The sequence below is a fragment of the Alligator mississippiensis genome, chromosome 13 (genome assembly GCF_030867095.1).
Source record: "Alligator mississippiensis isolate rAllMis1 chromosome 13, rAllMis1, whole genome shotgun sequence".
NCBI lineage: Eukaryota > Metazoa > Chordata > Crocodylia > Alligatoridae > Alligator > Alligator mississippiensis.
Window position 1 is genome coordinate 21950912 of NC_081836.1, and position 27258 is coordinate 21978169.

The following is a 27258-nucleotide window of genomic DNA, read 5'->3' on the forward strand; positions in this document are numbered from 1 at the left end:
GGAGGGATGCCGGTAGTTTTCTCCAAAGCTGATGTGGATGACATACAGCGTCGTTGGGGTCCAGTCTGCACTGTCCTTCTATACTTGGTTTAGGCAGACATTGTTGCAGTGCCCCTGACAACATACTTAGCCAGTCACCTTGTTGCTGTTGAGCTGGCTTTAGTCATATCCCTCATGGCTTAGATGTGCAGATGGATGGTAAAGCTTAGACATGCAGATGGTAAGATGGATGGTAAGGAGTTACTTTGATTTACAACATCCTGAGACAGGGGAGACAGTGTCTCTGCTTTGCTCCTTATCTTCTTGTAGATTGTTTTTTTGTTCTTCTCAAGGTTGCTTTCTCATCCAAAATTAATTCTTAACACTAAAAATCAAACATCTACATATTTTAATTTTATTAAAAAATATATTTTAGTCCTGATTTACATGTGTTTGCACAGTGTGTAAAGAGGCGATTGCATAATAGCTCCAAATTAAGTCTTACTCTTGTATATTTGTATGTGTGGGGGCATGTGGGCAGTGTATGGTGTGTGTATGGCTGTGGGGTTTGTGGGAAGGTGTGGGGAAGTGTGAGTCTGGGGTTTGTGGGAGGGTGTGGGAAGCGTGGGTCTAGGGTGTGGGGGGGTGTGGATGTGGGAGATGTGGGTGTCCATGTGGAGGCCTTCCCCTCTCCCCACACATGCCCCCCCCCCCATGGTGCACAGCCCCCACAACGCTGGCAGCACCAGGTGGTGGGTCCACAGGGTGCTCAAAGCCTGTGCAGGTGGAGCCCCCCAGTGATACGTGGCTCCAGCCACTTTCAGGAGCTGCAGGTGGCAGCAGGGAGCAGGGCCAGGCCAGCCCAGCTTTATTGCATGGCACTCTCCACAGCTCATGTGCAGCTCTGGAACCCAGCCAGAGCCATGCACTGTGAGGAGGGAGCCCCGCACGATGGAGCTGGTGGACTGGCCTCGCTCTCTGCCACCATGTGCAGCTCCCAGGACTCCACCAGGGAGCAGGGCCAAGATGGCCATAGTTCTATCATGTGTGGCTCCCGCCCCACCACTTCTGGTACAGTTCCAGGAGCTGCACATGGTGCCAGTGAGCGGGCAGAGCCGCTGACTCCATTGTGCGGGGCTTACCCCTGGTGGTGCACAAGTCCTGGGAGCTGTACATGAACCATGGGGAGTCCACGTGATGGAACTGGGCCAATCTGGGCTCTGTGCTCCTGCTGCCCCACTGACTGCGGGCCTTACACTTGGGGCTCTGCTTTTGCCAGCCCCAGCCCTGGCCTGCGTGCTCCTGGCCAGCTGTAGCTTCCTCCCACCCACCCCCACTTCCCTACCTGCTGCCTGGAGTGCTGTAGCAGGGATAGGAGGAAGAGCCCCTGGAGGCTAGGGGAGCTGAACAGTTCCTGCTGCGTGTGGGCTGGGCTCAGGGCTGGGGCTGAGGCCCTCTCATGTACAAGGATGGGAGTGCAGCATGCTGCCCCCAGGCAGGATTGGGTGGCAGGGCTGTGCAAAATTTCTCTGGCTGTTTTGTTTTGACAGTTTCGACTCATTTTGAGCTCAAAACAAAGAGCTTTGAAACAGCCTTGGAAGAAAATGAGGACAGTTGAAACATTTCAAAACTTTTGAGATGTTTTGAGTTTAGAAGCTCAAGCTGGGCTTGCCTGCAAGGAAACAAAATAAGGATATGGGGGGGGGAGGAGGACTGTTCTCCTGACTGTGTAGCTGACTGTACACTGACTGCGTAGCTGGCCAGTGACTGATCCTTCCCTGAGGTCCCTTCCAATTCCAGTGCTCTGGGGGAGGGATGGAAAAACAGCATAAAAGGCAGCATTGTTTGAACTGGCCTGCTTTCTGCCTTGGGATTTGACAGTTACTGAGCTGTTCCAGCAGCTCAGGAGCATTAGACAACAAAGGCTACTACTAGCATTGATTTAAATGATTTCTTACTTGCTAGACTAGCCTAGCAAGAGGGGTTCCAGAAAACCTTTTTCTTTCTTCTAGATACTTTTATTTTATGATTATATTCATTGATTTATTCTTTTCAATTTTATAATTATATTGGCTATTACACTATAGAATTTCATTTATATAGGAAGAGAGATGCATTTATATTTTATTTCTATACATTTATACCTTGCGGCATATACACACCTTACAGAATTTATATAGGAATGCAGATTCATAGCATCTTACTTTTATACAAATATATAAATGTAACACACCATGAAGTGTGGTGGAAAGGCAGCTGGCAAGCTATTGGTGGGGTAGTGGAAGATGGGGTAGAGGGAGAGGTGTAAGTTCCCCCCCCAAACTGAGACGCAGCCTCTTTCCTACAACTGGAAAGAGATGAGGCTTCCACAAGAAGCAAGGAGAGGGCAGCACTGCCAGTACCACTGCCTGTGCCTGAGACTGCATCCTTACCAAGAGCACCAGCTGTAACCCTCCCCACCCCCACCACCACCCTGACAACAAGCAGCAGTATTAGCACCAGCATGAAGAGTCTCCTCCACCCCCATTTCACTTCCCATGTTGAGCCTTCCAGTGCCAGAGGATCTTGGGATCTGGATCTGAGTGCCATAGCAAGGGAAATTCTGGGGAAGGAGGGGGAATCATCTGAGTTTGTGTTCTACACTCCTCAAGTTTCACCTAGAGCCAGGTTTCCTTCCCCAGAAGGTGCTTCAGAGGAGGTAGAGGTTGTGGAGGCAACTGGCTCAGGTGTGTCTGCTCCTGTTGCTGTGCCTCTGCCTGCTGAGGAGGGGGAAAGGCAGCATCCACACATGCACCCGTGCCCCAGAAGCAAGTGGGTAGGGTGGTCTGGAATCATTTTGAGCTGGGAGATGATCCCATGTATGCTGTCTGCTTGCACTGCTGAGCCAAAACCAGCCGGAGCAAGGGAACAAAACACATGAGCACCATGGGGATGCTGATGTATCTCTGCAGGCACCACCCTTTTGCCCTTGCTTCTCCCCAGCCTGGCACCAGTGAGACTGTGGCCAAAGAGAAGTCCCCCTCTTGCTCCAAAGCCCCTGTCCCTCCAAAGTAGAGGCAGGCCACCCTGGTACAGCAGGGGAAAGTCAGACAGAAACCAGGGCATGTTGCAAGTGTTAGCAAGATCACCCAAAGCACTGGGGAGATGCTTGCTGTGGATGGCTGGCCCTTCGCCTTAGTTCCTTAGCTGAGCGGCCAGGGTTCAGGTGGCTCATGGCGCTTGTGGCCCCATTGTATCAAGTGCCCAGATGCACCACCTTCAGCAGGACGGTGGTGCCCTCTCTGTATGAGTCATGCAGGGAGTACTTGAGGGAGGAGCTGTGCAAGGCAGGTCTGCAGGTGGCCTTACACTTCACTTCAGGCATCTGGAGCAGCTGGGATGGAGATCACGCCTACCTTTCCCTCACAGGGCAGGTGTGACCAGTTGGGCCATTGGTGGGCTCTCCTTCATGCCAAGGTGATGGGTGAATTCCATGTGGCAACCAAGATCGTGGGGGCTGTGAACCACTTGGTGCAGGGGTGGCTCGTTCGGCAGGGCAATCTCGCCCACAGGTTCATGGTCACTGACAATGGGGCCGATATAGTCAAGGTGGTCCGTGATGCCAACTTCATTGGCATGTGCTGTGTGGCACAGAATTTCCACCTCATTATCAGGGACACCTTGGAGGGGGACAGGGCTGCCGGTGACGGCGCCAGCACCACCAGCAAGCTCATTTCCAAATGCAAGAAAGTAGCAGGGTACTTCCACAGGAACATCAAGGTGGGCAAGATGCTGCAGGACAAACAAACAGAGCTGTACATCCCGCAGCACAAAATCATGCAGGATGTGGAGACTCAGTGGGACTCCACATACATGATGCTCGAGACGCTGGTGGAGCAACAGAAGGCCATCCATGAGATGGCCTCACTCAGGGAGATTGGGATCAGCGGCCCCTTAACAGAGCTGAGTGGTATACCATCTCCCAGATCTTGGTGGTCCTCAAGCTCTTCCTCAAGGCAACCAAGACCCTCAGTGCTGGCGATGTCCTTCTTAGCCAGGTGATCCCCATAGTGAGGGAACTTCAGAGCCAAATGGAGAGCTTCCAGGGGATCAGTGTTCCTGGCTGGGGCAAGCCGCTGTCACCAGATGTCCAAGCACTGGTGAGGCGGCTGAAGGAGGGCATCAGGAAATGGCTTGATTCATGTGTTGGCCACCGTGTGTGACCTGAGGGTGAAGGGCAACGTATGCAGCAGCCAAAGCCTGAGACAGTGGACAGAGGTGCTGGTGAAGAGTCAGGGAGGCAGAATGGCAGAGGCAGGGGGACGTAGAAGAGGGGGATCCACTGTCCCATGGTAGCACACCATCCACTAGCCAGTCTCCTCCTCCACCACAGGTGCTGCCAATGTGGGCCAAGAACTTGGCTTCCTTGGAGGGGTCCAGAGCCACCAGACCCCATCACCAGGCAGGTAGTGCTGAAGCCTTGGTGGCTGCCTATTTTGCTGAGAACGTGGAGCAGCTGCTGTGTGACCTTTGGCCTATTGAGCAAGCTGCAGCCAGATGTGGCTGGATCTGGCCAGAGTTGCCCGCGAATACCTGTCCTGTCCACCGACTAGTGTTCCGAGCGAGAGTGTGTTCAGCATTGCTGGGGATGTAGTTACACCCCGCTGCACCTGCTTGGATCCTGGTTTGGTGGAGCAGCTGGTGTTCCTGATGGTGAACCTCCTGCTGCTGGGGTTCTGCAAGCTCTAGGTGCAGATGGAGTGAATGCCACCCTCCTCACTCCATCTGCACCTATTTCCTTTTTTCATTTTTTTAAAAGCCATTTAATGCCTCTCAGAGCTAGAGGGGACATTTACTGCATCACCAGCCAACAGGGGAAGAACATGTCCCTGCTCAGCTTCTGTGCCAGGACAAATTTGGAGGTAGGGACTGAGGCTATGGGGAAGGAAGAGGCCCGAGGTCCTGGGCATGACCACTAAAACTGCACTCTGCCAGGGTCGGGGAGGCCTAGTGGAACTGCTGGCAGTGCAGCAGCCCCAGGAAATGTCAGGACTGAGGATCCCCCTGGTGAAGGGTGGGTAGAAGGTGCCATAACCTCCAGCCCTCACATGCATGCACACAGTCCTGGCTGGGGAAAGCCCAGACCTGTCTTGTCTTTGACAGGCTTGAGGCTTGCTGGTTGTAATGAAGTTGTGAGGCTCCAGGTGAGCTCAGCTTAGCTGTCTGGGGGGCCAGCTTTTGGGTTGAAACACCCTTTGTTAGGCTGAGGAAGCACCTGCAGTTGCGGGGTGTGTGCTGTTCCTGGATGGAAGGAATAGTAAAGAAGCCAGAAGCTGGCATGCAGTGCAGGTAAGAAAGCCAGTCAGTGAAAATGGAAATGGAGGTGTTGGGGTGAGGGACAGGCTGGGGTGGGCGGGGTGAAGGGGGATGTAGCAGCAGAGGTAAAAATGGAGAGGTACCTGGGTAGTCAGATGTCCGAAAGGTTGTAGTGTGTCAGAATTCCAATGTCTATTTTGAGTCCATGAGTTTCTGTACCTAGGCGGCTGATGGAGTGAAGTTCATAGGCCCAGCACATCTAAGCCCCAGAGCTCGGGCTGGCAGGGAGAGTTCTCTGGCAGCTGCTGGAGAAGAAGCTCTGGCAGGAAAGGAAAGAAAGGCTCTAGTCTGTGACAGTTTGGCTGCCTGAGATGCTGCTGGTGTTACTGTGCTGCTTACTAAGTTATTACCTGTTGTTATTTAAGGTGGAGGACCAGGCTGAGACTGTAGGGGAGGAGGAGACCTCATTGGGGCACACTACTGTGTCGTGTAGAGGCCCCAGCGCCAGTGAGGGCGCACCTTAACACGCACACAGTGTCACCCATGTCATTAGTTTTGGTTGTCAGCAGCCTAAGGTGCAGTTTACCAGAAACCCCTGCACCTATCTCCTTGAAACTTGGCAAACATTGTGGCCTCAGCAGGGGCTACCCTCCCTGCTCTTGTCATTTGAATCAGGCATGAAACGACAAAGTTATAGGCAGTTTCATGATTCCCCATTATAGTTTATGGGCAAAACAGTTTCGACAAAATGAAACGGAGCAGCGGTTTCAAAACAAAACTCAAAATGAAACAGTGTCCCATCGAAACAGCTACTGGGTGGGCATAGCCCCATGCAGAGTGCAGCAGGGACAGCCACAGGCTGGGTCATTTACAATGAATTGGTGGCCACCTGCCTGCGGGGCAAGTGATATTGTCAGGTGAGTTGAATCTGGCTTGCGGCCTGTATTTTTCCCGCCCCTGCATTAAAGTGTAACAGAGAGTCTTGGATCTGAGGAAAGGCACTTGATGCCCAAGAGCTTGTCCAACAGCTTGCACAACCATACAGTTGGTCCAGTAAAAGATAGCCGCAATATCCTCACCTCTTGTACATTTCCAGGACTACCACAGCTACAACACTCCAGCACTATTTTTAAAAGGTGGCAAATTCAACATAGATCAAAAGAAATGCTCTTTTTTGCACAATATAATTGCCATAGTTTTGCTGAGGCTAAAAACAATAAGATGGAAGGTGGGATTGGGCTCTGTGCTAGATAACAAGTATACATGGAGCTATTGCCCCTTCCCACACAATAAGCCTTTATTGCTCAGACCTCGCTCTCTTATGAGTAGCATGAAACTTCACCGGGATAGATTATCCTGTGTCTGCCTGCTACAGGCTGTTTTGTGCCTTCCTTTGAAGGATCTAATAACAACTAGTATCAGAGACTGGATGCTAGACTAAATAATCTGCAGGTTTGGACTACCCTGGCAATCCCTAACTTGTGTGTGACTTCTTATGTTTTATCAGTTGCCACTGTGTTGGGACCTACCCTTGAGACACTTGCTCAGTACTGTCTTACTGTCACAGAGCACTAAGGTGTGCCTGCTCCTTTAAGGGCAGAAACTGCCTAGAGAGAGGGCCCTAGGAACCAGGCAGAACTACCCCACAGATGCAGGCTGCTGTGGCAGTAGGCTAATGAGGGAATTAGTTAGCACCTGCACCTGGTCAGGTGAGTGGAAGAAGGCAGGGCCCTGGGCACATATAGGCCTCAGGGCTGGGACTAGAGGTAGTGCTCTGGCAGCAGTCAGGGAGGAAGGAGTTCATGCAGAAAAGTTCCATGGAGAGGATTGGTTGCCTGTTCTGCTGCTGAAGTAAGACTGATGGGCTCTAGGAGCATCTAAAGTACCTGGAGATAAGAGGCACATATTGCTGAGGCAGAAACTGGCCCTTTTAAAGGTACAGAATGTGGCTTCCCATGTCATTGTTAGGTTGTAGCCCAGGGGCTCATATTTATGTTTGTTGTTTAATCCAGTGGACCAGGCTGAGGCCATTGGAGAGGAGGAGAAGACCTCATTGGGGCACACTACACTGGGGAGAGCCCAGCACCAGAGAGGGTGTGCAGACAGGGCCAGAGAGAGCCCAGTGCCAGAGAGGGCACGCAGACAAAAGCCAAGGCCTCAGTGATGGCAGGAGGCTGAGCTAGCCTAAGTCCTCCAAGGGACAACATTTGAATACCATCTGCGAGGCATGGGGTGTGGTAAAGGAGTGGTTTTGGAGACATGCATCTAGCCCATAAGGCTTGAGGTATCCCACAAGGCACTTACTTAGAGCTGGACCCAGCAAAGTGTCTAAGAACTCACAGGGTTTAGTGGGGTCCACCAGGACTGTGACTGTGCAGCAACTTGAGGGCATCTTCCCTACCTACTATCTGTTATCTTAACCATCAAGACGTGGCAGGCGAGATTAGAAGGCGCCCGCAGGGCGAAGCTGGCACGGTCACAGGGCCCTAGGAGTATCAGAGCTGTCTCTAGGGACCCACCCTGTGACACTATGTTTGCTCTCCACTGACTGAGCTGCTTGTTTGCACTTCCTCAGACTCCCTGGTGTCTAGAGAGGAAAGTAATTGTGCTTTTGTGTAGGTCTCTCCTGCACAGTTGCTGCTTTAATTATTTTCCTGGCCATTAAGAATTTCCTACTTCCCCTTCCCCACAAGGGTTTGCTAGTGGATCAAGAGTGGGACAGGCAATGGTAACCTCTGGAGTCCAGTCCTACCCATGCTGGAATTGTAATGATGGCTCCATCATCTCAGAAACAGGTTGTTGTCTCCAGTATGCTTCACTGGTTAACCCTGTCCAACCTGGATTTTTTTCAGATGCTCATGCTGTGTTAGAGTGAAGTTGTAACCTTTTACCTTCAGCCTTCTCTGTTTTTTCTTGCAGCCACTTCCGCTATGGAGCTCCTCCTGTTATCAACCCACTGCACACTCAGTTTCCTGCTAACATGACTGTCCATCCTTCATACAACCAAACCATGACATTGAATGTCACTACACAGAACAGCACCTTTGTGAATATCACTACCCCAGCTGCTGGAGACTGGTTCATTGTTGCGCACCTGCCTGAGACTGAAGGCAGGATCAAAGTGAAGGTAATGGCTATCTAGGCTCCCTTCTGCAGGATCTGCCCCTCTTGCACCTTATGCCCAGGGTTTGGGTGAGGAACAAGCCTTTGGTCGTTCAGTGATGGAGAAAGCTGTTAACATTTTGATAATGATTTATCTTGAAATAACTTTGAGGCTGGGCATGGAATAGCAAGGTCAAAGTTGGGGCAGTTTAACTCATGCACACCTAGCAGATAATGAGTAACAGCTGCTGGGCAGTCCTGAGCTCCCTTCCCCTTTTGAATCTGCTACAGCTGCACATTTGTCCATACTCTTTGCTGAGATAACAGATGTTCTTTTGGCCCCATGGGCCAGATGAGTGGCACAGGGCTTGTCTGCAGGCTGGAATGGGCCGTGGGGCTCAGCACCACACCCTTCCTGCCCTGCATACCAGGATTGGGGCCTGGCACTGTCTCCTCCTGCCCCCTGTGTGCCAGGATTGGGTCCTGTTGGCCCAGCACTAGCCCCTCCCTATCTCCCCACACTGGGATTGGTCCTTGGGGCCTGATGCCACCCCTTCCCAGCTCTGTGCCCTGCGGTTCCCTATGGATATTTGGCAGCAGGGGAGCAGTGCCACCCATGGGGAGCCCTGCAGGGTGGATGACATGGCACTGCGGGCTGGATTTAGCTCATGAGCCAGAGGTTGAGCACCCCTGGTCTAGAAAGAAGGGAATTTAGGTGGACTAAAGGAAAGCATTTGTTACAGTGCTATAGGCAAATTACTATCTAAAATGGAGAAGATGGGGATTAATAGAAGAATTGTGAGTAGGGAAAGGAACTGGATAAAAGGGAGACTCTGTAGGTACTATGGAAAGAGAAAGTTTCAGGCTAGAAGGAGGTTGCTGGTGGAAGTTTCCTCCAAGGATCAGTCTTTGGACTAGTATCCTTAAATATTGTCATTAATGGCATTGGTATGGAAAGTAGAAATATGTTGGTGAAACTCACTCAAGTAATGAAGTTGGGATATGCTAACAGTTCAGAGGAGGATTAGGATGTTGTACAGGGCAAACTGAATGACCTTGAGAACTAGAGTAACAGAAATGGGATTGAAATTCAATATTACAAATGAAGGTTGTGCACTTAGGGGAGTAATAAAAACATCTGCTATAATATGGAAGCTTCTCAGTTGAATATGACTGAGGAGGAGAATACTTGGGTGTACTAATTGATCATGGGGTAACTGCAAGCTGACAATGGAATGCAGTTGTGAAAAGCAAATATATTTTAGCACATGTTAAGTTAGACATTTTTTTTAGAGATTGTTAGTGTCACTGACAAGATAATTAGTAGTGGTAGAGTGTCACTAAAAAAAATAGTGCTGCTGTATAAGGCCATGGTGAGTTCTCATCTGGAGTAAGTTGTACCCTTCTGGTCACTCTTGTTCAGAAAGATGAACTAAAACTGGAACGGATACAAAGAAGGGTGTCAAGGATGTAGGGCCTATTTTACAAGCATAAACTAGAAGAGGTTCGTTTGTTCAGCATAACATAACTGCATGAGAGGGGAAAATGAATGTCCCTGTTACCATCAGGGAGTGAAAGGAACTGTTAAAGCTAGTGGTGGACTTTTGGCCCGGGTCCAAATAAGTGATGTGGGGCCAGTCCATGTGCCAAATCGAGCCCCACACATCAGCATCAGGCAATGGTGCCTGGCACAGCTCCTTCCTATCTCTGGATGCTAGTATTAGGCCCCAGAGGGATGGCAGCATCTCAGAACACCCAGATTGGGCCCTGGAAGCCTGGCACCATGCCTTCCCACCCCTACATACTGGGATTGGTCCCCAAGAGTCTGGTACTGGCCCCTCCTACTCCCAAGCACCAGGACTGGGCCCTGAGGGCCTGGTGTTGTTCCCTCCTGGCTCCCCACAGCAGGATTGGGGCCTGGCACCACCTGTGTCCAGCCCTGTGCGGTAGGATTGGGCCTCTGATCCAGTACACAGGGCCTGGGGTTCTGTATGAGTCCAGATATTTGGCAGCAGGGGGACGCTTCTCCCCGACTGCCAAATTTCCAGACCTGTGGGAAGTCCTGCAGGCTGGATGACGAGGTGTTGCAGGCCAGATCTGGCCTGTGGCCTGGTGGCTGAACTAAGTTTAAGGCCACTGTCATCAAAGGACAAATGTATATAAACATGGCATGAATAAATTTAAGATGGAAGTTAGAAGAAGTTTCATTCATATTGAAGATCTGAAGTAACCTTCTGATGGGAGTAGGGGGAACAAAAAATTGATGGAGTTTGATAAGGCTGTGTGGGCAGGCATAATATTTTGAAATGTTTCAAATGGTAACAGGGTTTAAAATGTTTAAAAAATGGAGCATTTCAGCCATAGATCGTTGCCATACTTTCCAGCTAGAGTGGTTCAAAATCGCCGTGTCTGCATGCCATGGTGCTCTCCCCTTGAGCAGGGGACACAACAGGGCTGCAGTGACCTGAAGCTCTGCTGTCCCCTCTCCTCAGGGTGGGGGAGCAGAGCAGATAGCCACTGCAGCTCTGTAGCTCCTCTTTTCCCAGGGTTGCAGCTTTCCTCCACTTATCCCACACATTCCCCAATTGCAGAATCTCCCAGCTTTGCAGGGGAGCACAGGGTTTCCTGGCTCCAGTGATGCCCTGAGCAACCACAGTACTTGGACTGATACAACAGCAGCCAGGGTTCAGAGACACTGGAGGGTTGAGAGCACTGCATTGTAGGATGCTGGAGGATCCACCCACCATACAGAAATCAGCTGGAACAGAATGGTACAAAATAGCACCTGCTCTGTCCAGGTATGTTTTTATCACCTTTGAAGCATTTTATCCCACCTACACATCTGTACACTAGCCTTTTGAAATGTTTGAGAAATTTTTTAAAGCCACTTGAAACATTTCAAACGTTCTATCTGTCCACACCCAGATTTATGAAAGGGACTAGATGTTGTTTTAGTGGGGAATAGGATCATAGGAAAGTAGAGCTGGAAGTGACCTTAGGACAGTCGAGTCTAATTCCCTGCTGAAGGCAGGATCATCCTTGACGAAGCCATCTCAGTCAAGTGTCTGTCTAACCCGCTCTTGAAAATTTTCAGGAATGGAGATTCCACAACCTATCTAGGTAGCTTGTTCTTTTACTTAACAACCCTTATAGTGTGGAAATTCTTCCTAATCTTCAACCTAAGTTTCTTCTGCTGCAGTTTGAGGCCATTGCTCCTATTTTGTTTCCTGATGGCCATAGGTAATAGTCTCTTTTCATTCTTTTTATAATGACCTCTCAGGTATTTAAAGACAATCTGAGACTATTGCTTCTTTGTCCTGCCCTTTGTAGTCACAGAGAATAGTCTGCTATTTGAAGACTGTTATTATATCCTCCCTCTGTCTTCTCTTTAGTCTAAATAGTCTTAATTCTTTCAGCCTTTCCTCATAAGTCAAGTTTCCCAGGTCTCTAATAATTTTTATCAGTCAGCTGGACTCTTTCCAATCTGTCTACATCTTTCTTGAAGTATCCCAAATTGGACACAGGATTCCAGGTGAGACCTTACCAGTGCCAAATACAGTGGAAGAATCACTTCCCAGAATTTGCAAATGATACTCTTGTTAATACAATCCAGTTTGCTGTTGGTTTGTTTTTTAAAATTTTCTTGCAGCAAGAGTGTACCATTGGCTGTTATATAGCTTGTAGTGCACTGTAACTCCAAGGTCCTTTTCTGAAGTACTGCAGTCTAGCCAGTCCTTCCCCAGTCTATATTTATGCATGCAACACAGGGGCACCAGGACTAGTGAGTAGGTCAGCCAGCAGACAAACGTAGGCATGCTTAAATGCACGTGTAGACATGCCCTAAGAATGCTAACATTATGTGGCACTCTGTGGCATCTCGAAAGGATCTCAAGGCAGCCCAGGGTATCATGGATGCCATGAAATAAGGTGTTATTGCCTGTAATTGTGGTTTTCTGCTTCTCTTTCTCAAAAAAAAATGAGTTAAAAAAGAAAGATTGAATTTAATAAAAAACACTGTTATACTTTACCAAAATCTGTGTGGCTGAGGGGAGCAGCTTGGACCCCATCACAAGAAATGGATTCCTCTTGTCAGAGCCCCAGGTTCATTTGAGGCAGAAGCACTGTGGAGGGTGGAAGGATTTCCAGGTGCTGAGGGGGGCTGTGTGGCAAACCAGTGGAAATGTGGGACCACTGCTCAATGAATCCGGACATCTGATCACCAACATCAAGGAGAAAACTAAACTCCTGAATGAGTACTTCGCATCTGTATTCCACCAGTCTAAGAGCAATAGCCTGCCAAATGCAAATATGACGCAGAATAGTCACACTAGGGATGATCACCTACCAACAGTCAGTGTAGAGCTGGTGAAAGAACAGCTAGAGAGGCTGGATATTTATAAGTCAGCAGGACCGGATGAACTCCATCCAAGAGTGCTGCATGAACTAGCCAAAGTCATCGCAGGACCACTGGCGAACCTGTTTGAGAATTCGTGATGCTCAGGAGAGGTCCCAGAAGACTAGAAGAGGGCCAATGTTGTGCCCATCTTCAAAAAGGGGTGGAGAGAGTACCCAGGGAACTACAGGCCAATCAACCTGACCTAAATCCCAGGAAAAATTCTCAAAAAAAAATTTCTCAAGGAGTCCATATGCGATAAGCTAGTAGAAGGCAAAATTCTGAATGACAGCCAGCATGGCTTTGTCACGGGTAGGTTACGTCTGACTAACCTCATCTCTTTCTACAACTGGATTACTCACCATCTGGATAAGAGGTCGATGTCATTTACTTGGACTTTAAGAAGGCCTTTGACTTGGTGTCCCATGAGGCTCTCAAGGTAAAAGTAGAGGACTATGGGCTCAACAGTTCATTGGTCAGATGGGTGGGAAATTGGCTGCGGGATCGGACCCAGGAAGGTGGGCAGTGGGGTTCCCCAGGGTCTGGTACTTGGACCGGTGCTTTTCAACATATACATCAATGATCTGGATGTGGGGGTGAAGAGTACACTGGCAAAGTTTGCCAATGACACTAAGCTTTGGGGGAGTGTGGCCATGCCTCAGGGTAGGTTGATGATCCAGACAGATTAGTTAAATGGGCGGACCAGAACCAAATGCTGTTCAACACTGAGAAGTGTGAAGTGCTCCATCTGGGGAGGCAGAATCCCCAACAAACTTACAGGTTCAGTGGTGCTATGCTAGCTAGCACCACACCCGAAAGGGACCTGGGGGTCATAATTGACCATAAAATGAATATGGTCAGTGTGCTGCTACAGTTAGCAGAGCAAACTATATGCTGGCATGCATCAACTGATGTATCTCAAGCAAACTAAGGAAGTTATTCTCCTGCTCTACTCGGCATTGGTGACACTGCAGCTGGAGTACTGCCTCTGGTTCTGGGTGCCACACTTCAAGAAGGATGTGGAGAAGCTTGAGAGAGTCCAGAGAAGAGCCACTTATATGATTTGAGGCCTGAAGAGCAAGTCTTACGAGGAAAGGCTGGCAGATATGGGACTGTTCAGCCTAGAAAAGAGAAGAGTTTGGGGGGATTTGGTGGCAGCTTATATCAGGGGCAAATATATCAGGGGAGAGTATCAGGGGCTAGGCTAACAACTATTCTCCAAAGTGCCCTAGGGGAAAACCAGGAGCAATGGTCATAAACTCCTAGAATACTTCAGACTGGATATAAGGAAAAACTTCTTTATGGTTTGGGTGACCAGACTCTGGAATAGACTCCCAGCAGGGGTGGTGCAAGGCAGCTACCTTGGAGATCTTCAAACGGAGGCTGGATGCACAGCTTGCTAGTGTTATTTGATGCCAGAAGTCTTTCCTGCCCAGAGCAGGGAGGCTGGACCTGATGATCTCACAAGATCCCATCCAGCCCTAAACATCTGTGAATCTGTGGCCCTCTGCTTGTGGTGCCTGAGAGACTGGTTGCTCCAGGTTCTCCCAAGAACTTCTTTGTTTGTTTGTTTGTTTGTTTTTTGTAAGACCTACACTGGAAAGCATTTTGTCAATGTCACCTCCCTACTAGGTAACCTGGGGGTCAGGCCCCAGGTTTATATGGGGCAGAGGGTGTAAATGAAGGGGTAGTCAGGTGCCGAGCAGTCTGTATAATCCCCTGCTTATGGTTCTGGGGAGGTTGGATGCTCCGCCTCTCCCTTTCCTTCCCCCACCCTCCAAAAAAACCCAAAACAAAACAAAACCCTTGTAGCTTTTCGATTCCTGAACTCAATTTGGCAGTTTCACCTTCCTGGTGCAAACCCTGCAGTTGTGAGATCACACGTTCATTTGGGATGGGGGAGGGGGTTGGGTGCAGGGGTTGTCAGGTGCTGGCAGCCCTTTGTGGCCCCCTGTGCATGGTACCTTGAGGGGTGGGTGCTCCAGGAGGCCCCCCAAGAATTCCCATGCTTTTCCAACCCCTGCCCAGGTTGTTAGGAAAGACTTTCTTGCTCTCTGCTTCTGGCCTACCACTGCCATTCTCCACCCAAACTACAGCCCATGCCTCAGTTTCCCTGCATGCCTCACCTGGACAGCCCATGTCTGTCCTTATTTGTACATAACTGAACTGTATGTGGTGGTGCTCAGACTGGGAGTAACCAGATATGTTGTGGGGAGAAGGTTGGGGGCCTCTGCTTCATTCCCAGTGCTAACTGCTTTGGGACTTCCCACACTCTGCCTCATGCTGCAGCTTTAAAGGGATTTTCCCCTAGAAAGTTGTTCAGGTACCTTGTACCGTCACCACTGGCATGGAGCTGTGCCTGTTCATTGGGTAGAACCTGCCTGACAGGGCCAGCTTCAAGAGTGCAGACTAGAACAGGGGTGGGCAAATATTTGGTCCCAAGGGCCACATACGGAGTTTTGATGAGCTGCTGCATGCTGGGTCAGTACCCTGCTCCCCCACCTCTGCAAGAGCTCACCAAACTTTACCAGCCTTCAAGGGGAAACCTGCCTTTTCCTGCATTTTCCCATGGCAAACAGAAAACACAGATCCCTGCACGTGATACTAAGAATACGGGACAAATGCTGTTATGTAGTCATTCAGCCTGGGGCTGGGACTTGATGTTGCTATTTTGGGACTGTCCTGCCCAGTTAGGGGTGGGTGGTCACCCTAGGCAGCCATGGACTGGATCCAGTCAGTTGGTGGGCTGTATTTTGCCCACCCCTAGATTAGAGGGTGAGGAACAATTAATAAGTTATGGACTAATTCACTCCAAAACAAGCATGGAATTGACAACATTCTCTTTTATTATGTGCCCATTATGCAATGGCTCTCTTTCCCCCACTACACACCCAGCAATTACCAGGTGTTTAATAGAAACCACAGCTTGTTGAAGAAGCTTGTCAAAGAAGCTTTAGTTAAAGCACGTCCACTGCCATTTTGAAATGCAGGATGCTCATAGATTTCATAGATTTCATAGACATTAGGGCTGGAAGGGACCTTGGAAGATCATCGAGTCCAGCCCCCTGCCCAAAGGGCAGGAAATCAGCTGGGGTCATAGGATCCCAGCAAGATAAGCATTCAGTTTGCTCTTGAAGGTGTTCAATATAGGCGCTTGAACCACCTCCGGTGGCAGGCTGTTCCAGACCTTGGGGGCTCGGACAGTAAAGAAATTCTTCCTTATGTCCAGCCTGAAACGGTCTTGTCGTAGTTTATGACCATTCAACCTAGTCGTCATCCCTTGGGGCGCTCTGAAGAACAAACGTTCCCCCAGATACTGGTGGTCACCCCTGATAAACTTATAGGTGGCCATCAGATCACCCCTGAGCCTGCGCTTTTCCAGGCTAAAGAGCCCCAGGGCTCTCAGCCTGTCATCGTAGGGTCTGCTTCCCTGACCTCTGATCACGTGCGTGGCTCTTCTCTGGACTCTCTCAAGCTTCTCCACATCCTTTTTGAATTGTGGAGCCCAAAACTGGATGCAGTACTCCAGCTGCGGCTTCACCAAGGCCGAGTACAAGGGGAGAATGACGTCCCGGGATTTGCTTGAGAAGCATCTATGGATGCAAGCCAGCGTTTTGGTTGCTTTACTAGCCGCAGCATCGCACTGCAGGCTCATGTTCATCTTGTGGTCAATGATGACCCCCAAGTCTCTTTCTTGCATAGTGCTAGCCAACATAGCACTGCTGAGCCTATAAGGATGCTGTGGGTTTTTCTTCCCAAGGTGGAGAACCTTGCATTTATCGGCGTTGAACACCATCAGATTCTCATCTGCCCACTTGCTGAGCCTGTCCAGGTCAGCCTGGATCACCCGCCTGTCTTCTGGTGTGGATGCTTTGCCCCAAAGTTTGGTGTCATCGGTGAACTTGGCCAGTCCGCTTCTGACTCCAGTGTCCACATCATTAATGAAGATGTTGAACAGTATGGGTCCAAGGACAGAGCCTTGGGGGACCCCACTGGTCACAGGACACAATGATGAGTGACTTCCATCAATTACTACCCTCTGGGTCCAACCCCGGAGCCAGTTTTCCAGCCAGTGGATCGTGGAGGACCCAAGGCGACAATTCGCCAGTTTCTCCAAGAGGTGATCATGGGAAACCAGATCTAAGGCTTTTTTGAAGTCAAGATATATGACATCAATCTCTTCTCCCTTGTCCAGGTGATAGGTCACCTGGTCGTAGAAGGAAATGAGATTGGTCAAGCAAGACCTACCTGCAACAAACCCGTGCTGGCTATCCCTTAAGATGTTGGCGTCGGCCAGTCCATTAAGGATGGCCTCTTTAATAAACTTTTCTAAGATGTTCCTCGGGATAGAAGTCAGGCTGATGGGCCTATAGTTAGCCGGATCCACTTCCCTCCCTTTCTTGAAGATAGGCACCACATTGGCCTTCTTCCAGTCTTTGGGCACTTCACCAGAGCGCCAAGAGTTTTCAAAGATCCGTGCTAGAGGCTGGGCTATGATACTCGCCAGCTCCTTGAGTACTCTGGGGTGAAGATTGTCAGGGCCAGCTGACTTGAAGGTATCCAGCTTCTCAAGATGTTCCTTCACAAAGTCAGCATTAATGGAGGGCAGGGGATCACCCTCACCCGGACTTCCCTGTCCTGTAGCGGGCATGGGCGTCCCATAGGACTGATGAAAGACTGACGCAAAGTACCTATTTAATAGGTTGGCTTTTTCCTGGGCGTCAGTTGTCAGTTGCCCCATCTGGTTCAGCAGGGGTCCAGTGTTGCCCCTGCTTTTCCTCCGGCTCCCCACATATCTGAAAAAGGACTTTTTATTGTCCTCGATGCTCAAAGCTAGCTGGAGTTCAGTTGCAGCCTTGGCTTTCCTGGTCTGCTCCCTGCAGGACCGGACCAGTGCAGAATAATCCTCCATGCACGAGAGGAAGCTTTGCGACCCCTCAGATTTTGCTGAGCAATCCTCCCGCGAGATGTCCGGGTAATTGAAGTCACCCATGACAACCATGGCCCTGGAGCATGCCGCCTCAGCCAGTTCCCGGGCAAACTCCTAGTCAAGCTCAGGACTTTGGGTGGGAGGTCTGTAGTAGACTCCCACCATTGTGTCCCCCGTGCCATGTTCCCCACGGATTTTAACCCAGAGGGTCTCCAGTCATCCACCCTGGTCCCCAATATCGGCTTGCAGGGACATGTAGCTTTCTTTAACATAGAGAGCTACACCCCCGCCCCTTTTGTCTACACGATCCCTCCTGTACAGGGTATAGCCATCTACACCCGTGGTCCAGTCATGGGTGGAGTCCCACCAGGTCTTCGTTATCCCTTTGACATCATAATTATTTGCATTGAGCAGGAGGATGAGCTCCTCCTGCTTATTCCCCAAGCTTCTGGCATTTTTGTACAGGCAGGCAAGTGTCCCCTGGGGGGCTCCTTCCTTGCCCACAGATTTTACCAGGGCTGGGGCAGGGGTGGGCTCCCTTAAGTGCCTTGACCTGCTGGCTTTGCAAGGATTGCTCAGCGGGCCAGCAGTGGCGGTAGTCCCCACCGTCCCCCAGCGGGCTTAGTTTAAAGCCCGGTGGAGCAGGTCAGCCAGTCTGGCTGCGAAGAGCCTCCTCCCTAGGAGAGAGAGGTGGAGGCCATCTCTTCCCAGCAGCTCGCTGCCTCTCTCGCCAAAGAGTGGGCTGTGGTCATGAAAGCCAAAGCCTTCCCGACGACACCAGTGCCGCAGTCTTTGGTTGACCACGTGGATCCTCCTCTCCCTCCTCAGCCCATAGCCTGAGACTGGGAGGATCGACGAGAACACCACCTGTGCCCCCAGACCCTTTAGCCCCGCTCCCAAATCCCTGTAGCGCCTCATGACCCGGCTGGGAGCGCGCCGAGCCGTGTCATTGGTGCCCACGTGAATTAGGAGCATGGGATAGTGGTCTGTTGGTTTGAAGAGCTCTGGGATCCTCTCCGCAGTGTCCCGGATGCGGGCCCCCGGGAAGCAGCAGACTTCCCGGGCTAAGGGGTCGGGGCAGCAGATTGCCTCCTCAGTCCCCCTCAGGAGGGAGTCTGCCACAACAAACACCTTACATTTTGTCTTGGGGAGAGCAGGGGCGGGAGCTGCAGTTGGGCCCATGTTGCCTGCGGGAGCCGGCAACTCAGCAGGCTCTGCTGGAGCGGCAAGAGGTGCGTACCTGTTGCTCAGCTTCGGTGGGGCAGGGGCCTTGGTGCGGCGGGCCTTAGGGCCCTTGACCACCATGGTCCATGACCCTGGCTGGACAGAGCGGGAGGTCCCGGAGTCCTCCTTTGGCCTGGAGGGAGACTGTGGTCTACCCTCCACCTCCTGGGGGAGAAGGGCTTGGCAGTCTGAGTCTATTTCCTGCTCGCAGTCCCTGATGGCACGCAGTCTCTGGACTGTGGCCTGGAGCTCCTCCAGCTGGCGCGCCAGAGACCCCAAAAGGGAGCAGACCCCACAAGGGGAGGTCACCATGCTCCCAGGCCCCAGAGCCTGAAAAAGGGACAGGCAGCCCCCGCAGCCGAGAGCCAGGGGCTCTGTTTGGGTGGCGGGCTCTGTCTGGGTGGCAGTCTCTGAGGTGCCGGAGGGGGGGGGCCATGGAGCCTGAGGGGATCCTCGGTGTGCGGCACGTGCCCATCCGTGTCATGCCTCTGGGAGGCTGGCTACGGCTGGGACTGTCTACCCTGGGGGGTGCGCAGGCAGGGTCCTGGGCCGTCCCGTGTGAACTCCGCGCTAACTCACGTGCCGGCAGAGAAACGCGCTTGTTTGCACAGCCTGTTTGCGTGGCTCCGGTCGCGTGGCTCCCTGGGGGGCTGGGCGAAGTAGGGGCCTGGGCGGGGCTTGACCCGGCCTGGCTCCACTCAGCCGCCTCCTCCCACTCACTAAGGGGTTAGCCCCCTCTCTCCATGGGCCCCGCTTACCTCCGGCTGTGCTGGGGGTTGGCGGGGGGCTCCGCGGCTGCTGGAGGGTTTCTGGGGGACTTCGGGGGAGCGGGGGTGCAGCGGGCTTTCACCCTCGTGTCTCTCGCCGCTCCCGCGTCTAACTCAATACACTAGTTGCTGTGGGTGTTTTAATTAGAGCAGCTCCCGAGACTGCCCCCCCACTACCCCCACTCCCAGCATGTGTACAGATTCCCTAAAGTATATTTAGAATGTTCTAAACATTACATCTGTCTATGCCCTTAGTTACACTCTCCATGGGCCACCAAAGATCAAACTTGCATTGCAAAATGGTCTTTGTATTGTGCTTCATGGTGGCTGCTCCTGATCTGCATTTTTGCTGTCTGCAGGGTTTTTCCATCCCATGCACCTATACGTTCCAGCCAGACATGTTTGTGCTGAGACTCGTCAACATGCCTATTCTGGAACCAGACACTCCTATGAAACAAACTATCGTCTCACCTGTTCAGCCGCTACATGTCAAGTGAGTCTGTTTATGGCCCCAGGTCTATTCCCTTGTAGGCTTGAGGATCTGAGTTCTCATCCGTGTTACCTAGTACAGATGTACAATACTTATTGCCCGCATGGGCCCATAAATAGGGGTCCTGTGCCTCAGAGAAAGTATGTTTTGCTTCTGTAATAATTCCCTAGAAACAGAGGTATAGGGTTTGTGGGGTAGGAGTATCACATGAAGGCCTATTCTCCGCATGGAGGCAGAAAGACACTCCTTTCTGATGCTCTTAGGAATATAATTGCAGGAGTAATTCTCAGAAACTTCTATTCCTAGCCAGGACTATAGCAGTGCACACCAGAGTTCCCTTGTACTGAGGCTAGAAGCCTCTCTGGATCCATGGAGTGGGTCCTATGTCTTCATTTTAGGGAAACAAATCTTTCTGGTCATTAACGTCATGGTCTGGTTGGTATGGTGTGGAATGTATAACTAGCTCCTGTTTTCTGCAGGATCTTCATCCCTCAATACACAGCCAGGATGCAATTTGAACTGCTGACTTGTGTGATGAATGGAACAACAGCATGCATTGTGCGGGTGATGTTGGGTTCAGTCACATTGCCACAATCCTTCCAGAAAACTCTTAACTGCACAGCAAGAGTAGGCTGCAGCCTGATCCTTGACTCGCCCCCGTGGGAGAAGTGGCTGCAGATCATGGCAGAGAATCTCAGCACTACCAACACCAGTGTCTTCTTAGAGATGATTGCCTCCTTCACAGGTGTGTCTCAACTCTGTTGGCCATTGAGGGAAGGGCTGCTGCACACTTTAGTCTACTTTGCCTTTCTTGGGCTTTTGCCAGCCTTGAGTTTGTTTCCCATAGTCTACAAGCTTTGGCTCCCTGGCATGGCAAAGGGCACCCATGCACCTCAGAGGGCTGGGATCCACTTGCTGTTTATATTAAGCAGTTCTTGTTAAATGTCTGTAAGCACCATGTCTGAGTCCTTTTCTGCTGTGCAGTTATATGCAGGGCGTGCTGTCTCAGAGACCTCTTTTATACTGATAATTCTTTGGAAAGCTCAGGTTTTCTGAGTCACGGACTTCTTCCTAGGCAATTTGAGAGGCATTGACCAGCTTAGGGCAGCAGTGAGAGGTAGCCTGAACATTTAAACAGAGGTGCTAGGTACATCATGATGATCATATGTGGGCTGTGTTTGGCTCTGCTATGAGCTGGCTGGCAGATTATTCTGGACAAAGTGGATTGTAAGAGACAACATTGTGGGTGGGGCTGTCTGGATGTGTCTTGAAGAGTGATTGTCCTCTGTCTCTGAGAAGTAGTACCTCAGATCAGGTGTGGGACTGCTGTAGTGGGGGACTTGAATTGTTGCTTCTTGGGTTGTAGTGGGAAGAAATTCACAAGGGTGGGTGGCTGGTTGCTGTGTGCCTAGGATTCTGTGACATTGGAAGATGAGTTCCATGTTGTAGAGCTCTGGTGACCCTTGGAAAGTTACTAGTTATATTTCAAAAAGCCTTTCTCTCTGCCAGACAAGAGTGCTGTGGGGATTCTGCCTGTTCCTGCTCCTGCAGTGTATTTCAGTAAAAGAAGAGCTTCATTCCTGTGCTCGCAGGGTGGGGAGAGGAAGCAGCACCCCCAGCTGCTCTGTACAGGAAGTGCTTTGGCTTCTGCAAATGCCTGACTGAGCTGAGCTATTGGCTTCTGCGAGAGCTGGGAGTATTTGAGTACCACATTTGCTGGGGTGCATTCCTAGGTCTGCTGCTCACTTCATGGCAGGGTTAGCCCATTCCCCATTGCTTTATACAGTGCTTAGGACAGTGAGGAGTCCTAGGGCCTTCCGTACAAGGAGCAGTTAGCAGGTGAGAGGCTCTTGTGCTACTTTGTGGCACTGCCCATCCAGAGATGCCTGCTACTCTTTGTGTACAGTCAGCATTTGTCAGAGTGTGGTATGTTGGTGCCCTATGTCTTAGACCCTTGTCTGTGAGGCTGTGTTGCATGTACTGCTTCTGCCTCCATGTTGGAGGCAGAAGGCATAGATGAGGGTGTGTTTTCTTTCTTCAGAATGTTGGGCTGTAGAGGCACTGCCAGTCAAAAGGATTCTTCAAGAGATGTTATCGTCCTTGAAACAGCTAGAATAGTGCCTGAGTTCTGGCCCTGTCACTTGAAGGATGAGAAGCACTCCCATAAGTGCCTACAGGGGAAGGACAAGACTTTCAGATCTTAAAAAGTTGATGTATGTGTCCTTGAGTTGCAGCTCTCTCAGAACTAGAGGAGTAATACATCATTCACAACACAGGTAGTGGGGTCTGAGTGCTTCTGGTCTATGAGCACCCCCCCACCCTATCCCCTCCCTCCAGGCCTGACCTTCTTGCTTCAATGAACAGGTATGATCCAGAAACACATGCTTGCATTGTTTCAGAGCTGCACTGGTCCCAGATACTTTAACAGCCCCCCCCCCCCCCCCCCCCCCCCTTTCCTGTTTGCATTGCAGCTTGCAAGCCAGGGAGCACCAGTTCTTTCCTTAACCTCTACAATAGCCTGAATCAAAGCCAGACCACACAAGCATTGGGTGGGAGGCCCAAAGGAGTCACAGCAGGAATGATGAGAAGTGTCACTCTGCCTGCAGAAGATGCTGCATATAACTCATCCGACCAAGGGAGCTTCTGCCTCCAGAATCAGCCTATTATCCGAGAGGATCTGGATGTTGTGTCTGTGAGGTTCCGACTCATAAATGGGCCCAGTATTCCCGTCCATTCTGAATTTCCCACCCTCTTCCTCCTCAACTTGAATACTGGCAAGGACAGTGGAGGGATCCTTGTAGTGAATCTGCTGCTTAACAAGGTACAGTGTGCTCTCTCATAATTGTATCACCTTTGCTTGATGTAGTTTTGCTTCTCTGTTTCACCATATACATGGTAGACATTAGCAGTCTGGGGGTTGTGTGTGCTGGCTCAATAAAAGGGCAAGACAAAAGTGACAGAGTTTTTGGGGTCCTAGTGGAACCTCCCTCTCCATTATTGTTCATCTTTTGCCAATTATTTTAAGAGTCTGCCTAAGCTGTCCCTAAAGCTTCCTGCCTGATGGTTTTGATTCCATTGGGGGGATAAAATTACTCTGAGTGGGAGGTAAGAACTCTCGCTCGCTTCACCAAGAGGAAGTGAATAAGCATGTCAGCGGATCACAGCTAGATCAACAAACAGGCAAAAGGAAAGAATTCAATCTTCACTAAGTTCGTGTCTAGTTTACCAAGTCCCTGCACCATGGGGCTGCTCATCTTGAGCACGATAAAAATAAATCTAGACATGTCACAGGAGCAGCTTATGTGGATTCTAGCTTTGACCTGCCTGAAAGCTGTTGGATGCTAGTGGCAGGAAGTTCTCTGGCTCAGAGGTCTCTGCTGCCATGTAAATGAACAGCTGTGTGGCAGCTCTGTGGAATATATGGGAGATGGTGCCCAGGAAAGGAAATGGAAAGCATCCTCATTAACTTGCTCTCCAAGGGGGAACTTGGAATTTCAAAAAAGAGAACACAGTGTGGAAATCCAAAGTACATTCCAGTTTGAGTCATCAGTTCCTGAACATTTCTAGTACCACCTGGATTGAGCAGTTTCCATGATCCTGAGAATGAGCCCACCTTGGACCTTCGCTGTACACCCAAATTCCCATAACCATTGCTTTAATCCTGGGTGCTGTGACAGGTGCTTGAGGGAGTTCCAGTTCCTAAAACTAAACAACCAAGGGATATGAGGTAGGACATGGAATATCTAGGATATATAGCTACATCAAGAATTTAAGTATGTCCAGAAGAGTGACACATTCACCTAGTCATAGGTGGGAGCACTGGGAGGGGCTAAACTTCACTGAGTGCTGGACATTCATATTTACTTAGCTGCTTACAGGTTGACCACTCCTATTGAAATTGTTATTGGTTTTTGCTGCTTGAAATAGGTTGGCCCGGCCTAACTGGTACCTGCCCTAAGTGTGAGGTCATACTATCAGCACTGGGGGCAATGCTGTTTATGACAAAGCTGCCAGGCTGGATGTCATCCATGACTTCTAACATCTGGGATCCTAAGGCTTTGTTCTCCCAACACCCCTGGCACTCAGAACAGAGCTGTTATCTCCTTTACAAGTGGCAAAGCTGAGGCATACAGTGGCTTGAGTGACTTAGGTCACACCAAGAACTCTGGATCAGGAACCCAATCCCATTTCTTCCAAGTCCCAGCTAGTGTCCAGACCACCAGGCTTCTTTCCCCACCCACTTATATTAAAAGTCTCCCCTACCTTGCTCAGCAATTTAGGAAGTTCCACAGTTGAATTACAGCTCAGAGCCATCATTGCAGTAGACAGTGTCAACCAAAGTGAATTCCTGCAGCTCATGATGTTGCCATCTTATGCAAGACTGAACAGCCCAAGCTAAGAGCCAGATTTGCCCCCTGCCCCATACCTGCATAAATCCTGATCTGCAAGTTTTTCAGTACGCATGTAATATGTCACTGCCTCCTGCAACACACAGTAGGTAATGGCTCCAGGCAGGCCAGGTATGCCTTTTTATCTAAGCACAGCAAGAGGGAGCATTCCTGTAGTCCTGTGACAGTCCTTTCTTAGACCCTGTCTACCCAAAAGCAGTACTGGGTTGGTAGTTGGGTTTGGTCTGCAAGCTCTGATATCAAATGCTGCTTTTAGGGGCCACGGAGAAATGTATGGTAGAGTTATGTCACAGACTGGGTATACGCAGGGAGGAGCCAGGTAATAGCAACATGGGAAGGGAGGATGTATATGTATATGTTGGGAAGTGTTTGGGGGTTTGGATGTGCTGTTTCACACTGTATACATTGCATGTTATTTACAGACTTCCCTGAGCTTGGACAGTGTCAGCGTATTAGCTTGTGTGAGTGCTGCCTCTCCGGTATTGTCCCTCAATACCACACAGAGCTGCAGAACAGGTATGGGCACCGCTTAGCTGACACCCAAGTCTGGCCCAGCCGGTTCTCCTCTGGCTCTTGCTTTTATGCCTTATGTACTATTAATGTCCTAGAAGCATAATCTGACAGTTGGCATGGGAACACAGGAGTCTTTTTAGGTGGTTGGTTTCAGTTTGAGCTGCCCTGTTTGGAATTTGATACCACAGTTTTAATGGGTCCCCACTGGCAGGGGGCAGGATCTTGTTGCTACTGTCTGGCCTCCTGGCAGAGGAGGATTGTGTTCCTGTGCTGAAGCTCTCCGGTTCTTGTTGGCTGTACCCAAGGTGAGCACAGAGGGGCTGCTTGGCTTTGCAGGTTTTTGCTGCATTGAGAACACCAGTGTAATGACAACTTCTCTAAGCACTTGCTAGCCCAGCTGTGATCAGGGTTCATTGCATGGGGTTGTGCAGCACAGACACACTGCTGTGCTTTCAGTGCTGCAAGCACTGATGGGGCTGGCCAGCAGGAAATCTTAAATCATGCCTGAATACTGCCTTAGAGAGGGTGGGAACATGAGGTATGGACCTTTCATGTTGCCCCCAGACCACAATAAGCATGTCAGGCATGTTGGATTCCTTGTCTTAGGCTTGTCTGAAGACCCAAGGCAGATTATTTCTTCAAAAGGAGAAGAGGCTGTAGTGGGAAATGTCTCTCACTGATCCACAGCTCAAGGACTGGTCTCAGCCTAGAACTGCTGCGGGTCTTTCTGCCCTTCTCCCTGAGTCCTGAGAGCTTATGGCCACCTTGTGGCATACCACTCATAACATATACCCTGCAGCTTTTACTCCAAATACTTTTCCTGCAGCTTTTGTCCAGGGTTACCTTCTGAATGTGACTGCATCCTCTACGGAAACAACACTGATTGTTCCATACCCTGAGACTGAGAACTGGTTCCTTTCCCTGCAGCTCCTATGCTCAAAGGGCCAGAGGTGAGTTTACTGTATGCTTCCCTGTGGGGGAGGGTGGAAACAGGCATGCTCCCCCCTCCCCCAAGCAGGTAAGTTTGCACGGGGAGGGGAAAGGGCCATGAGTGGAGGAGAGGAGGAGAAAGGACTGCGGGGCTGGGGCCCCACTCACCTCAGCCTCTGCTGCAGCTGCTCTGGGAGCAACAGATGCCAATGGCTTGTAGCCACTGGGCTGTAACTTGCCCCAACCCCTCTGGGGCTCTGATTCCCCTGGGGCACTGTGCCACAAACCCCCTGGTGTGGCATAGCCCAGCAGCTGTAAGCAGGCAGCATCTGCTGCTCCCAGGGCTTCAGCAGGGGCAGGCAGCAGCCTGCAACAGGACGAGAGCATACTGGGGCTGGTGGCTGTTGTAGGCTGGACCCAGCAGTGGCACCAGGCTCTTCCTGGCACTCAGGGTGGGCCGGGGCGACGGGAGGGGGGCTGCTGCCACCATACAATTCAGTGTAGCCCCTCCCACAACCTGCCTTCCCAGCACCACTGCTGAGTAGAGCCTGGTGCTCTGCTTTAGCATCTCTGGGTGGATACACAAGTACTCGGTTGACTTAGTTAAGTTGCCTTATTTTAAGTTGACTTAAGCCAAGTCAGAGCGTATACACGTACAAGTCCTTGACATGGTAGCAGCCATCCTTTGAGTTAAGTTGACTTTAATGCTACTCAAGATAATATACCTTGGAAGTGTGTTATCTTGTGCCACATTTAAATCGACTCTGCTCCGTGTGTATGTGTACAGTCTGATGGTTAAGTTGACTTAAAGTTAAGTTGGCATAATTGTCAGAAAATTAGTATGTGTGTACACAACCCCTCTGACTAGTGTAACTTAACATACAATCTGATCTGCTGTTGGCTCTATGGCAGAAGGACTAGCCCAGGGACAGACCTACAGAGCTCTCAGACCCTGAGGCTTCAGGCAATCAAAAGTGATTAAACAAATATCAGTAGGCACCGAGAAAATTTCTCATTCTCTCCATAGCACCCTTGCAGACTGTGTCCAGCTGTTCATTGTTAATGTGCTGAGTCACTATCCTGCCCATTTGCTTGGAATATAGCCAAATAGGCTGGTCCCAGTCATATGTATCCCAAAACAGGTTTTTTCCCCACATCCCTGCTTGCCTGTTCAGTCATCACCTCCTGGATTGCCCTCCTCCTCTGGAATAGCACGATATTCTCTG

The 27258-nt window shown here is 50.4% G+C and overlaps 1 protein-coding gene across 3 annotated transcripts in view; it reads left to right on the forward strand.

Annotated features, from left to right (window-relative positions):
• PGAP6 (post-GPI attachment to proteins 6) overlaps positions 1-27258 on the forward strand; it is a 70088-nt gene that overhangs the window by 15984 nt on the left and 26846 nt on the right. For all 3 annotated transcript variants that reach the window (XM_059716543.1, XM_059716544.1, XM_059716545.1), the window contains exons 3-8: positions 8194-8401; positions 20050-20183; positions 20660-20925; positions 22652-23001; positions 25012-25105; positions 25929-26052. In XM_059716543.1, the coding sequence (XP_059572526.1) occupies positions 8194-8401; positions 20050-20183; positions 20660-20925; positions 22652-23001; positions 25012-25105; positions 25929-26052 (1176 nt within the window). The remainder of the gene's footprint in view (positions 1-8193; positions 8402-20049; positions 20184-20659; positions 20926-22651; positions 23002-25011; positions 25106-25928; positions 26053-27258) is intronic.